Here is a 16,405-nt window from a genome sequence, read left to right as displayed (position 1 = left end):
ATAAAGGACTATATTAACAAGTGGGTGTAAAGGACTATATTAACATGTGGGTGTATTAAAATATGCATGTGTTAAGAAACAAATCCATTCATATTTATGAACATGTAGAATAATAGTACAGAATTTTAGTACAAATCCCACATAATGGGACTGAAGTATAATCTTTAAAATATTTATTTCCAGTATCTGTAATCCATCAGTCAGATTGGAAATACAAAACAAAGCTTCTAAACAAATGCTTTCTTAGAACAAATATTGAACTTACTGACAATTTCTAGGTTAGCTGGAAGTGAATCACTCATTCCGTCATTAACTGTAACTGTTAGAGTCACACAATTACAGGTAAACACAGGATCTGACGTAACATGTACACGTAATTCATTGTCTACAATGTAAAATATTAATCTATATATAGTAACAAGTATTTATCAATCACTCTAGTATCATTTGATTGTAGGACAGAAACAGCTAAATTGTACCAAATAAACCGACAGATATCAATCCAATATATATCGGTTGAACGTAAATCAAGAAATGTATATATATAGTATCTATTTCTTACAGCATTTTTTTTACTCGAATTATATTCATCGGTCTCAAAAAGTCTAGAAAACCAAATTGATAAGTTGGAAGTTGAAAGTTCTTATACACAGTCAACAGTTTACATATAGCATCTAAAGTCAAATAATTAGTTATTTTTGCCTTTATTTATTCAAACAACCATTAAGAGCCCTGCAAAGAATTAGGGACACTTGTTTGACATTTCCATAGAAATAATAAATTAAGCACATATTCTGAGGCCCTCATTTTGATAATCTTTCCAAATATTTTAATCGTATACATACGTTCAGGATAGAGAATGAAATATTGTTCAGCTTCTTCGGGATGCCAACTCGATTTAAATTTGAGTGGTTGATTAATGGATGTTTCACCAGTTACAGTAAATATAAGCCCTTTACGTCCTTCTATTGCTACAGCATCCGGTAAATTGGTGATTTTACATGTTCTATTTACTGTAATATATAAATGTTTAGATAACTCCTAAAAACAAAAGCTAACTAAGGGCATTAACTACGTCGTCTTGTACATTATATGTTTGGAACAATCAAAGTATTTATGGCATTAAAAGAAGTTATTTCTTGAAGATTTAACACTGTTACAGTATCTCTATAAATTAGACCGTTAAAAACATCGTCGTCATGTGCTATTTTTCTATAAACTTGTCGGTGAACAGATCAGTCATTTTTAAAAATGTATATTTCCATTCTAGTATATCACTGCTTTCTTTATTTGTTATCATTCTGGAGTTACGTACTGAATTGTACTTAAGCAAAGTAAAGTCTGTTTGGTCATTGACTGGATTTGAAATGTTTAAATTCAAAGTAGCGGATTATTATTATTACTCAACTTTTACATAATAATGTACCCAGATGATCTTTACGGAAAATTAATACCACAATAATATATCTCAAAATAAAATATTGCCTTAAATCAGGATAATATATAAAGGAGGGGGGGGAGGGTCATGCCCCATGGCTAACCAGGTGCGGCGTAGGCTCAGTAAAAAAGATTCTGACCGGGCCAAATTTCCTTCACAGTACACTGTATCAGGTATGTCCGTCTTCAATAGCTCAGAAAAGTAAGGTGTCGAACCCCATTTCATTTCGTTTAAATTTATTGCACGCTTATAACCAGATTGTTACAAAAGTCATACCATAGACTTTTTATCTGGTTGTGCCAATATGCAAAACTAACTATTACGAAATTGTAAATCAGGGCTTTTTCGCTTACATTTTGCCATCATTGTGTTGTAGATAATCAGTACCATTTATAGATTTAGTCTACGTAGTTAATACTTGTTTAATTCGTATTAATCAAATGCATGTGATCATGTTTTGGTTTATCTGCACCATATTGTTATTAATGGTATATCAACACCACGATGCCATTATTAATTTATATTGTCATAATGGTTTATCATTATTATTGCCTAACATTGACAACAATAATCACCGTGCCTGGTATGAATGTGGACCACGTGCATATGTATTCTTATAAATAACTATATTTTAATTATATTTATAACCCTTGACCATGGTTTTTCACAACATGTGAAAGCTAACAGTAAAGCCTGTGTGAAAGATATACACCCCGGCTTAAAAACAGTCCGACTCGAAAATTCCTTGCCATTTCTTCAATTATTAATTAAAATGGCTAAAACGTAATGACATACCTGGAATTGTCAGCCCTTTGCTTTCTTCATCTATTAGTGAGTGATCATATGTATCATAAGTATCTGTAATAGAAACATACATATTAGTAAGTTCAGAACCGTACCATGTAAACAAAGATAGGTTGCCAGATAACGAAACATACCTAAAATATTTGAAACTGATTACCAGTGACAACCCCATTTTAAGCAATTATCAGAAATCATTACAATTTGTTTAGCTTCTAGTTATGCCCCATGACAACGTTTCGAACAAAACATTAACTATTGTAAATTAAAAAGCTTTTCAGGTTTTGAATGAACTTCATCTCGAAAACATGCACAACATTGTTCAAAAGTTTCAAGGACAATAACTCTGCCAGTAATTATTGAATAACCTTTTAAACATTGTATATAAATTTTAAATCAAATGGATATTAACTGTAGCCTCTAGAAAGTCCACAAAATTTTTCAAAGGGCCATAATTAACGTAGTAATTATCGAATAGTCTTCTTCATCTCATAACTTTAAACACCGTGTATAAATCTAGTTCAATCAGCTAAATATTCTCTGGAGCTTGTGAACGGACAGAAAATTATCATTATGGAAGGCGAAATATGTTGCCAAAATCAACAGACGAACAGATGCATTTAATACTCTCCGCTTTTTACATGGTATTTAGTTATGAAAAAGCCAACTGAAATATGTAAATAATCGTATCAAATGTACATTGTGCTATTTTACTTACCTGATGCTAATTGTTCGGCTACTGCTCTATATTCTAATTTATTTAAACAGTGGATGAATTTAGAATATGCATTTGTACCACAAGTCCGAAGAGTATCTAGAAATTTACGTATCATTGCCTTGGTACCCTCAGATTTCGCTCTGTTGATTACTTCCAAGTCATCTTCATTTAGTACAAATTTTTCAGTTAAACTGTCTAATAATGGTTGTAGAGGTCTCAGATTCTCGATTAAATACACATAGTTAGATATTATCCTATGTTCATCTTCAGGTAACATCTTCCCCTTCTCTCTTCTAGGTATAACGTTTCTCCTCTCAGCATTGGGTGAGCTCTCTTGGTATTCTACTGAGAAAATAAACACCACAATATTATACCTGTGTCTATAATAACAATATTATAACAACAAGGTTTGTTTATCAGTCGTTAAGATAATAACGATTACTATTAACAAACTAAAATTCAATTAATTATGTTTGCAGTGTAATGCCTATTTTTCGAGATATTATCCCTGAAGTTATGACATCGTATTTCTGATGTTACCATGTCATATAATCTTAATGTTAATTTCTGGAAAACATCAATCTATAATAGTGTTGCAGTGAACAAGGGTTGCAGCATATTTGTTGTCTGTGTCGGCAATTACAACACACTTAAATCTGTTTAACAGCAACATCCCATTAAACATGCATTATGCAAGAGCTAATCGACAAAACCATAATCAACTATCGATGACATCATATTGGTCCTATTTTCAGTAAATTAAATCTTAAAATGGCGAAGGAAGGGTAAGCCTCGAACAACCAGTGTGGTGGCTACAACCTCTGCACACATCTTGTCAAACATTCAAAGGCTAATATCTTCGCCCAGAATAAAGTAATTTGAATGAAAATTTCAATATATTCATTTTTTAACTATTATAGTGACGACGTCCAGTTCTTTATCTAAATCTTACATAATGACCTTCATTGGCATTTAGTTCTGCCCCATGCTAACGTTTAATATACACATTTAATTTCACGAATTTAGCTATTCAAGTTATCAATGGCTCTTTTCTAGGAGAGATTTCACGTCATTTTTGCAAAGTGATCAAGGACCATAACTCTGGTAGTAATTATCAAAATCGTTGCAAATTGTATGACCTAAACATGAACTCAGTTGGATATTAACTTCAGTCTCTTGAGCGTCCATATGATTTGCCATAGTGATCAATGGCCAATGGCCATAACTCTGGCAGTAATTATCGGAAATTGTTGAAATAGTCTAAATTTGAAGTCAATCGGATATTTACCGCCTATAGAAGCCTCAATACTCTAGAGCGTCCACCAGCAATTGTGAGCGAATGGACCAACGGACGGGGAAGACGACAATATACGACCACATTTGAATGTAGTATGTATGTAGTACAAACTGAATACAACAGCCTTTTTAGTTTACAAAAAACAAAAATAGGCTGCGATTTGAAAATATGAAACATACGCCCACAGCAGTTAAATCATCCGAGAAGTCAGCAAGGGTTGACGCATATGTATTCTTTTGTAGGTAATGGGAGAATTTACAAGCCACTGAATTCATTTTCTGCAAATCTAATGATAACTTCTGCCGTTAGATCATTTACAGGGTTCATCAAAGTGAAACAAGGGTCATAACTGTAAGGCATTAACGGACATTGGTGAAATTCAAAACTCTTCTTCGTTTTACTAATTTAAATAAAGCATGTAAATTTAATATAGATCGGAAGATAACTTAAGTCTTTAGAGCATTCACAAGTTTCAACAAAGTGAAACACGTGCCATAACTCTAAGAGTTATAAACAGAAATTGCTTAAATGCGATAGGCATCTTCGTTTTACAAATTGAAATAGTACATGTAAATTAAATACAGATCGGATGATAACTTTAGTTGTTAGAGCTTTCACAGGGTTCAATAAAGCGACACACGAACGGACTGATGGACGGATGACAATACGACCACATTTTCATGTGGGTGAAGTGGGTGTATTAAAATTATATACAAGAAAGGGGACTAGAAAGCCATTTTATGGTGATTCAATAAAAAGCACATTGTTCATCAGAAATTACCCTTTTGTGGTATATTCATTTCTGCCATGTCATCTCTGGCCATGCGACCTTGTTTACTTCTCTTCTTGCTTGTCGCTTCCTGCGAGTACGCCATGATTATCTGGTTATCTGAAACTGTACAAAGCAAACAAACATTTCGCTATATCTTCCAACATTTAACAAGAGATGAAAGGCAGAATCGATATTTCTCGTCCCCTGGTTATCAAAATGCTTGACATTGAATTCTTAAAATCACAGGCAGGACTGGGGAGATGGTGGGGTATCTCTGAAATGGAAGGTGATGGGTATGACATTTCTGATATGTTCTCAATGCTTCAAATTAAATTCCAGAAAACTTTGCGTTCAGAATGTTTTCAGTAAGGAGAGGTAACTATGGCCAGGAAGAATTAGAGCATAGTCATATTGATAACACAGCATAGCATTGGTATCACATACTTTTACACTATTTGCGTACGAGGAGCGCCCATCCGACAGTTTCGTCCGATTTTTACGAAATTCGAACCAATGTAATGGTGATATATTGAAACGTTTTATGAAATCGGATAAAAATTGTGACCTCTAGAGGATCTACATGCTAAAACAGAGATTTTTCGTAAAATCAGGGGCCATAATCAAGGAACGTAGCGTCTGATATGCGAAAATATAGAAAAGCGCCAAGGTCTGAGAGATATAAACATATATTTTAAGTTTCATCAAAATGGGATAACAAATGCGACTTCTAGAGTCTATAGTGTCCACAGCCTTCGAATTGCATACTTTTACACTATTTGCGTACAAGGAGCGGCCGTTTTTTCCGGCAGTTTCGGTCCAACTATCACGAATTCGAACTCAGTCATCATTACGGTGTAACGTTTTTTAAAATAGGATCAAAAATTGCGACTTTTACGAATACAAGCTAAAAACGTGTTTTTTTCCCGTAAAATTTGGAGACATAATCCAGGATGTTTCATCAAAATCAGATAAAAATTGTGACCTCTAGAGTGTTCACAATTTTGGAATTCCATACTTTTACACCATAGCTGTCATTTTGTCTGGCAATTTCGGTCCGATTTTCCCAAAATTCGAACCTGGGCATCATTAGGGTGTAACGGTGATATATTAAAACGGTTTTTAAAAATTTGAATAAAAATTGCGATTTTGGGTGGAAATTCAACAGAATAGAAATTATATTAAAATTTACCATCATTTAGGTGCATCGGTGATATACTAACCGGATTTTTAAATCTGATAAAAATTGTGAACTCTAGACGGTTCACAAGCTAAAAACGCGATTTTTCGTACAAGCGAGGCTAGATAAAATGACCTCACACGTACGCTGGGTGGAAATTCAACAGAATAGAAATCATATTAAAATTTACTTGAGTGATAATTATAAACCACTCGGGTGAATATTATAAAAAATAAAATAAGTGAAAAATGGTTCGGGTGGGAATTCAAATGTTCTCGGATGATAATTCAAGAATAAATTAAAAATAACTTGGGTGAAAATTAGAAGAAAAAAATTTATATTGAAAATTACTTAGGTGAAAATTAAAATTGACTGGGATGAAAATTATCGAAAAGAAATTATATTAAAATTGGCTAGAGTGACAATTAAGAAAAAGAAATTATATCAAAAAATTAAAATTAAAATAACAAAAAGCAAACTTTAACAAAATTGAAAATTATTTTTCCTATCCCTTATCGGCCACCGTATAGGTGAGTTTTACAAAATGATTTTAAGCATTTTAGATAAAATCTACTAAAATAATATGAATCTAACTCCAAACTTAATAAAATCAAAGTTCATAAATAATATTTTATTCAATAAAAATTGTGTCATTTTGATGAACACGTTTAAAGTGTTAAATTTTTCCAAGAGAATACACGTTTCTTTAGCAAGACATTAAACCCCATTTGATTTCCTTTCATTTGTTTTAACCAGTATATAACGGTAAGTTTAATAACTGAAGATATCGAATATCATAATCTTGACCTCTCGCCGCGAGAAGTCGAGGGCGATTGTGCAAGTGTTGGAGGAACATGGCCGGATTAAGCTGTTCCATAGTACATGAATAGGGTAATTCCCCCGTTTCCACGACCGTTAAGCGGATTGGATGATATAATATGAGTCATTACTTGTTATTAATACACCCATACAAACAGGACACTGACTGACGACTTTATATGATGTTTTGTTGTAACACTAAAGCAGAATACTTAATATTGACAACTATTCAGCGACTTATAGAGGACGATTTCTCACACCATGATTAATAAAAGGTCAAAATTAGCCTCTTTACACCAGTGTTATTAGTAATACATTCATTTATGGAATAGGACCCCTCGGCTATTGTAATGAATGATATAATTCTTAATCAAAACAATGTAAACATTTTTTTCATTTGTTATTTAATTTTAATAAATTATTTTCTTTTTACTTGTGCCATTTTTCCGTGTGTCTCAATTTTACATCTTACCATTATTATTTGTGTTATTTTTTCCCCTTAATATTAAATATTCCTATGCCGTTATTACTTATATACACTAACAGCAGATATTCATTACAGGATAAAAAATGTTAATCTATTATTTTCAATTTTTGTGGCAGAGAAGCTGTAATATGAATTCTGAAATAACAAAATGTTGTTGCTATTGCGTGGAAAAAATAAAATCATATGATGGCAAAGGAATTGTAAGATGTCACCCCTTGTTTATTTAATATAATTTTGACTATGGATTTTAAAAATATTTGGAAATCAGTCAGTTGTATTCAGAATGTTGTACTATTTACTTTAAATCTTTATGAATAACAAACTGTATCACGCCCTTTGGTAAAAGAAAATACATAAAATCTAATATAGAGTCCATGATAAAATAATAAAAGTATGAGCAGTATTTACACAACCAATATGTCTTTGCAATGGCGCATTACAATATTCAAATTTAAATACTGTTCAGATAATTTTTTTGTGCGTTCTTTTTAATCCTAATATGTAATTTCAAAGCCCTTTTCTACATACATTCATCTAGACCTATATTCTCCTTTTTTTTTTTTTTTAACTTTTAGGACCTTTATATAAAAATCCCATTTTCTTTTTCTTTTTTTTTTTTTTTTACTATTTAGTATTTTAGAGACAAAAGGGTCAAGATACATAGAACAGTTATTTTATGTGGTCTTATATAATATGATCTTCATAGTCTGTAATACTAGAGTCTACGTATATATATATATATAAAGATTTGCATTAAATGCCAAGTTGTATTTTTGCTAGTAAGTTTAGAAAAGTTTAAAGATATAGAAGTTAATTTATTTGGGGGGTGGGATCGAATATTTTCTTAGTAGTCTGTAATATGGAATCTGCATACTATTTCAATAAAAACCTTTCACTGCACGGGCCTATATCATATTTTCGTCTTTAAAAAAACTACTGTTATAGGCCGAGATCATATTCTTTAAAAATACTACTGATATTATTTTTTTATAACCTAGTTTCTCCTTTTCAATTCTGTGTTTTCAGTTTTAATTTCAGAGAAAATAGCACAAATTTGTCTTTTTTAAAATATAAGATTGTATTATTTAACTATATTTTACAAGCCTGTATCAAATATTCTTCTTTACAATTTAAAATTCATCATTTCAGTGTTCATTAAATACAAAACAGTCCAAATTTATTTTTTTAAAATATATAGGCCTCACACCATTTTCTTCTTTTACTTTTGAGTAATTTTACAGTTAATTTTAGAGGAAAAAAAACCCTCAAGATGTGTTATTCAGTTATTTTTTTTTTCTTTCGTCTTGTGGTCAGTATAATCTGTAATTTTAGGCTCTTTCATTTTGTTTTCTTTTTTTAAAAAAAGGCTATTCACATGCCTATGTTTGCGTCCAATTTCTAGTAATTTTAGAAAAGTTCAAAGATATATACATGTAAGTTAGTTTTTGTGGGTCTTATATTATCTTTCTTTAATTATGGGGTCTGTATATTGTTTAATTAACACCTTTCATTGCATAGGCGTATATCTTTTTTTCTTTTTTAAAAAAAATTACTTATATTATAGGCCTATATTAGATTTTGTTTTTAAAAAAATACTTATAGTGTGGGTCTATATCCTATTAATTTTAACAAAAAAACACTGTACGGATTAATACAATTAACTAGAATAGTATTGACGTAAAACGGTGCCTATACGAAACAATTACACAAAAATGGAAATTGTCCCGCCCTAATAGCTGACGCATTATACTTCTAACAACAATGGCCGACTGAGGTGGACGTGTTGAGTCAATCTCCTTCCGTTTAAATAGAGTTATATTTCAGATGATTTATCAAAACTTCCTGAGTAAATTGAGTATGTACTAAATTAATTTTTAATGTGTTAACTGTGACAAACATATGCAAAAAGGGAGACTTTTCGTTGACTTATAAAATCGTCTGTATAATACATGTATCTGGGAAAACAGTTCACGCGAGTTCACTCAGCTTATTTTTACAAGGCTAGACTGGTGTATAAGTTGTATATAAATACTAATGACGAAATCAAGACAACCAAAACGATCAAGAAGGGAGATGGCTTCAAATTCAAATCCAAATGATTCCAACAGTATAAACGATTTTCTAGATAATGTTCTAAAAGATGATGGGTCGTGACAGTCATTTATTGGTGAATTATTTAAACGCGAAGTCATAATGAGCCATATTGTTCACTTAATCCAACCAAAACTAACTCAAGATTTAGTTAGTCACCTCGACCATTTAGAAAATAAAATTGATGAACTTGAACAATATTCTAGACGAACATGCCTTAAATTCAGTGGTATCAGTGAGAGAGCTGGTGAAAATACAGATAATCTGATACTATAGATATTATAAATAACCATGTTTTAAACGATCGAGATGACCGTTTAACAATAAACCAAACAGGTCGTAACAAATAAAACAAAAATCTTTATTAATGAAGCCTTGACACACAGAAAATCTCAGCTGTATAAAAAAAACACGCGAACTCTTCAAACTGAAAAAATTAAAAACTGTTGGACATAGGGCAGCCGAATATATGTAAGAAATCTAGATGATGACAAGAACATATTAATTAATTGTGAAGATGACATAAATCAGTTTTATGACACGCCAAAAATGTTGAACAGCTACATCTGTAACCACAGCTCAACCGGTTAATTTACCTGATTTAATTCAATCAAGCCCCTTGTTACGACAACAGTCCTTGTTAGACCTAGGTTTATTTACTTCTACACCCAATCCTAAACCGAATGAAAATGATAAATAAGGTTGATTATAAATGAACATATGTAAATACTTAACACCAACACGTAGTGTGCGCTATGTTATTCCACAATGTAGATTAAATAAAAAATGCTGGTTGTTTACTGTTTACATTTTACCCACAAACTTTTGTAGTCCTAACTTGATTATTACCAATAAAAAATATCATTCGATTTGCCAAAATGATATGAAAATTTACAAAGCTAGGAACGAAATGATATGAAATAATGCTAAATCCTGATGAAAGTTTCACTAGCTTAAATTATTAAGTTAAACAACGTTATTCTATTCTACTAATACAATGATGATATTGTAGTTTATTAATTCAATCTATTATATGTATATTGAATATCTTAATCAATATTAGAATCAAATAAATTACACTGAAATATTCGTTCTCAACAATGAAAAGAACTCTGTTATTGAAAATATTTGTGATAAAACTTAAGTAATTTAATTTACTTATAGTACACCTTAATTCACGTGTCCCTATTACTGTAGACTTAAGTTCCATCAAAGTGCAAAAAGATTACTTAAATTACTATCTACCAGCTCTACCTCCTTGCATATATAATTATATATCCCCATGCCCACTAATACTGGTTTTTATTTACTCGCGTTTAAAACATGAAATCTCATTTCAATTATAAGAAAGTAATCTAACTGTTGTGTTTATTGTTTTGTAATATATTGTAAATTTATTTATCACCTTTCAGTAGTCCATTTATCAAACCTCTTGGAGTGTAAAATGTCACAATTTCATATTTAAAGTAACTTTTAGTTTAAAGTCATCTCTCTCTATGGATACATAAATATATAGATATAAATATATGTTTGATTGCTCCGATTTTACATGTGAACGCAAAATATTATTTAACGACATTCATGACTGAAATTAATGATATTTTGCCTCTCAAACGGAACAATCAACATACCTTGTATGTGATCTTACATCCTATCTCGTAATATGTTATAAATATTCACCTCTTGCTTATAATTAAAACTTTGCTAATTGTCGGCTGCATAGAACAAAACCCTGGTCCGTTAAATACATTAAGTTCAGATAACATTTCCATTGTTCACATCAATACATGTCTGTAGCCTATTGCCAAAATAAGATATAATTGAAGCAGAATTCTCTAACCATGATATAATATGTATTACTGAATCTCATCTAGACAACACTATTAAAGATTCATCGATTTTACTGCTCGGTTATAAAAGTCCTGTTAGATTTGATAGAAACAGGCATGGGGGTGGGGTTGCTGTCTATATTAAAAATAATCTACACTTTCAGATTAGACATAATCTCATAAACACTGATATTGAATTAATATTTATAGACATATTTAATGATCATACCAAATTCTTACTCGGTGTAATTTACAGACCTCCAAATACAAGGGTTGCCTTTTGCGATATATTTTATGATACGTTATCAAATGCATTAGACAGTGGTTCCTTTCTTGTCCTAACAGGGGATTTTAATATCAACATTTTAAGTAATTCAAGTAATTGTGCTAAATTTAAAAAACTATTACAAATATTAAATCTTGAAAATCTGATAAAAGAACCGACTAATTTCACAACGCTACCACGTTCATGTATTGATCGTTTTATTACTAATAAGAAATCACTTATAATGTTAATGCTCCTATATGCAGTACACATTCACCAATAATATTATCTTTAAATATAAAAACATAAAAACAATTAGAATACCAAAAGAACTATTAGAAATTATAAACTTGCAGATTATGAAGGTTTAAATAACGAATTATTAACTGTCGATTGGACAAATCACGTCTTTAATAATGATGATATCAATAAAGTCTATCCAAGTTTTTAGCCGTTTTAAATAAAGCATTAATACAGTATATCCCAACAAAAGTAGTAACTATACGGCCAAATGATAAGCCATTTATGAATAACGCTATACGTATACAAATTCGAAAACGAAATAGTGCACACAAATGCGCCCCCCGCCCTCCCCCAAAAAAATAATAATAATAATTCTAATCATTGGCTTTGGCTTTTATTTAGAAAAATACGAAATGAAGTAGTAACATTAATCAGGTAAGCTAAAAATAATTTTAAAGACAAATTAGAAAAAGAAATAAATATTAAAACCCTACCACCAAATAAATGGCGGAAAATAGCAAAATCTATTACAAATTTTTGATAATGAAAAGGTAACCATCTCGTCATTAGTATTGATAAGGCAAATATCTTTAACACTTATTTTGCCTCAATTTCAAAATTAAATGATGAACTTGACCTTCCAAACTTTGCCTCTCGCAGTAACAACGAATTACAGACATTTATTATAAATGAACAAGAAGTAAAAGACCAGTTACTAATTCTTAACTGCTCAAAGCCTTCTGTACTGAAAAAGTTAACTCCCCAATCACCAGCCCTCTCCAAATTTTTAAATCTTTCATTAGAACTTCAATTATTACCTGATTTTTGAAAGACTTCATATATCATTGAAGCGTATACAGGAAAGGGTGATCCGCATTACTCTGACAAATATAGACCAACTTCATTAACATGCTCATTTAATGTAAAATACTAGAGAAAATCTTATTCAAAAATCTTTATAATTTTAAAAAAGAAAATAACCTGTTATTCAACCTAACGATTCTACAAAACTTTTAGAAATCTATAGCTGCGTTCACACTAGGGGTTTAATCTGAATTGAATTCAGAATAAAGTCTTATGCCGGACATTGGCGTCACACTCAGTTCGACAAAAACCGAACTGAATCTGAATTAACGAATCCGTATATTTTTCCGAATTCAAACCGGAACAATAATTCCGAATCGGGTTATTCGCAGTCAAGATTTGAGTGTGACACGCTTGATTCAGATCAACAGTTTTATCAGAAACGATAACTTTGCGCGCATGTTGGGGTGTAGCCTAAATAGCTGTTGCCCTTCGTCACTGAAACAAATTCTACGGTAACATAACCAGCTAACGATAAGTTGTCAGCCAACGAAACATACGTCCTCAGCAGCTAAGTCCTCTGAGCAGTCAACAGGGGTTGTGGCATACCTAACCTTTAGTCAGTAATGCAAACATTTACAACACACTAAAGTCTAGTCGTTCGTTGGGGCGAAAGACAGAGTTCCCGTGTACACATTGACGTAAAAAATCCCTTGATAGTAGGCCGTAGCGCCACTGTCCTGGGAAAATGGTATATACCCGTCTTTATAAGCCCAGTCGGACCAGAACAGTAGGAAGTTTAACCCCATTTCATAACATCTCAATTATGAAATGTATCTTCGCTAGTACAGAGCCAAGAGTGAAGTACATGTACATACGTGTTAATGTATAGCCAACGCTACCAAAAGAATAATCATCCTCATTCGCATTTGATTTTGGTGCCAACGAAATCGTGCCCGGCGCTGCATGGCAAGGTGTCGAAGATGTAAGACCCGCTGATGTAGCCTTGATTGCCTCAGGAAATTACACATAAGCAACATAAGATCACCAATACGAATGTTTGGTGCATCCATCTTGGATATGAATGACCTTCACGGCGCATTCAGGGTGGCGCTTTTCATTCTGAATTCAATCCGAATAAACTGTAATGTGACGCACCGCTTTTAAACCGGGAAAACCCAATCCGAATTCCGGAGGCCGGTTTCCGGAATTCGCATTCAATGCGCATGCAGTGTGAACGCAGCTAATGATGTTATGATACGTAATCTTGATAAAGGAAAGCAAATTCGATTTATAGTTTGTGATGTATCAAAAGCGTTTGATAAAGTTTGGCATGAAGGTTTATTGACTAAATTGAAACAATGTGGAATTAGTAAAAAAAATATTTAAATGAATTGAACACTATTTAAGGAATAGATAAAAATGCGTAGTTTTAGCAGGTTTTAAATCAAATTATTTGCATACTAATTCTGAAGTCCCCCAAGGAAGTGTATTGGGTCCTTATTTTTTTTTGATTTACTTAAATGATATCTCCGACAATAACATACGACTATTTGCTGATGATACTTCACTTTTTACAATTATTCATAATGATCCTTACTAAAGACATGCCTCATCGTGGGCTACACAGTGGTGTGTAACTTTTAACCCCAATAAAACTAAAAATATTACTTTTACTTGAAAAAAATACAATCCATCCAGACGTTGTTTTCGGAAACATAAAAGTTGAAAACGTAAGTACTCATTGTCATTTTGGATTAACATTTTAATCAAATGCACTATGGTCAAAACACATTTCAAATATATACCAGAAAGCTTGTGGTCGACTAAACATTTTGCGCATACTGAAATAGAAAATTAATAGAATTTCACTTAATAAAATTTATCTTGCTGTTATTCGCCCGATTTAAGAATATGCTGATATTGTATGGGATAACTGTTCAAAGAAGGATTCTGATCTATTGGAAAGTGTTCAAACTGAAGCAGGTAGAATAATAACTGGCCTTAGAAGAAATTCATCTAAAAACAATTTATTCAAAGAGCGTGGGTATGAATCGCTGTCTAATCGTAGAATAAAACAAAAATTGATTTACTTATTATATAAAATAAAGAACAACCTAGGCCCAACTTATCTGACTGAAATTTTTAAATTTATAGTCTTCGTAATGAAAGTCAGAACCTCAATCCACCATTTTGTAAAACCAACACGTATTCTAATAGTTTCTTTCCCTGCACAATTAAACTTTGGAACAATTTACTGGTAAACATTAAAACCTCACAAACTTTAAGAACATTTAAATCGGGCCTTTCACGTGTATACCCATTACTTACACCACCATTATATTATAATACTGGAAATAGGAAAGAAAATATTATCTATTGGCAATTAAGAAATAAAGCTAGTAATTTAAATAACCATTTATTCTACCATTTTATTATTAAAACAAAGGTGTGCCCTAGATGTAATTCTACAGACAAAGATAATTACCATTAATACAATTAACTAGAATAGTATTGACGTAAAACGGTGCCTGTACGGAACAATTACACAAAAATAGAAATTGTCCCGCCCTAATAGCGGACGCATTATACTTCTATATAGGAGGGAGGGGGGGTGATTTATTTTCAGACATCATAAGGTAACATCATAGCCTCCTTAGGATTTAGGATTTTAATATATGAACTGATACGTTGCTGTTAATTTTTGAACAAAATGGCCTCATTCCTTTTCCAATCTATTTATCACTAAATGTCATGGATTCAAACTCTGTCATCTAAATATCAACAAATTTTACAGTAAATTCGATGAAGTAAATGATTTTATTCTTTGTGAATCTAATTAAATTGATATTTTAGGTCTAACTGAAACATTTTTACACTCAAAGATTACTCGCGCATATATAAATATTTCTAATTTTGAAATAATTCGAAAAGATGGATGCAATAAAATTGGTGGAGGATTAATTATGTATGTATCACCGAATAGTGATACTAAATTCTACTTCTTTTTCAAATTTTATTTTAAGGATATACAGAATTTATTTCTTAAAGTATATAGACAATATAGCTAATAGTATGGTTATCATTTGGTCTTTCTTTACTTTTAGATTAATATTTTGATTTAAAGTCTATAAAAAGTAATTGCCTAAAAGCATGATTGGCTTTGACTGTTTTATAATCTTTGGATGCCAGTAGGCTTATTAAGAGAAACCTTGAGCAAAGATTTATACAGTTAACAATGCAGTCTGATCAATGCCAATCAAGTGTCAATGCTTTTTAATTCTTTATGGCTTAAAGCTTATTAGATCCTATAAATTATATTTCACTATGAAACTTTCAACCAATGAAATTTATATATTTAATTAACTTCTTTTCATTTGATGTGTTACAATATTTTTATCTTTAATTTGATTTGTTGAAATCATTGTCCTTTTGTCTGTATACAAATTAGTTACTTTAAAAGACCTCTACACACAGACAAGAGGGCAGATGAAATTAGAGACACACAGACAAGGAGATCGAATGCCTTGTATATAATTTGTAAATAATGTATTTTTAAAACTGTATATAAAGTAATATTGAAATGAATTTGGAATTGGACTTTTAATGAACAGTGACCGCCTTCACCAGAATACTTCTCCAGTAACGAGCTATACACCCCCAA

General features: G+C 31.5%; 1 protein-coding gene across 11 annotated transcripts in view; it reads right to left on the bottom strand.

Moving 5' to 3' along the window:
- LOC126811616 (uncharacterized) overlaps positions 1-16,405 on the bottom strand; it is a 316,159-nt gene that overhangs the window by 26,939 nt on the left and 272,815 nt on the right. For 8 of the 11 annotated variants that reach the window (XM_056098990.1, XM_056098989.1, XM_056098991.1 and 5 more), the window contains 5 exons: positions 5,036-5,149; positions 2,958-3,302; positions 2,234-2,296; positions 846-1,013; positions 266-385 (listed from right to left, as the gene is read on the bottom strand). In XM_056098990.1, coding sequence (XP_055954965.1) covers positions 266-385; positions 846-1,013; positions 2,234-2,296; positions 2,958-3,302; positions 5,036-5,129 — 790 coding nt within the window. In that variant the 5' untranslated portion in view covers positions 5,130-5,149. The remainder of the gene's footprint in view (positions 1-265; positions 386-845; positions 1,014-2,233; positions 2,297-2,957; positions 3,303-5,035; positions 5,150-16,405) is intronic. The other 3 variants (XM_056098994.1, XM_056098996.1, XM_056098993.1) reach the window with 1 other exon arrangement.

The sequence above is a fragment of the Patella vulgata genome, chromosome 2 (assembly GCF_932274485.2).
Source record: "Patella vulgata chromosome 2, xgPatVulg1.2, whole genome shotgun sequence".
In the NCBI taxonomy this organism is placed as follows: Eukaryota; Metazoa; Mollusca; class Gastropoda; family Patellidae; genus Patella; species Patella vulgata.
The sequence above is the reverse complement of the archived record's forward strand: the minus strand, read 5'-3'. Positions and strand labels throughout refer to the sequence as shown.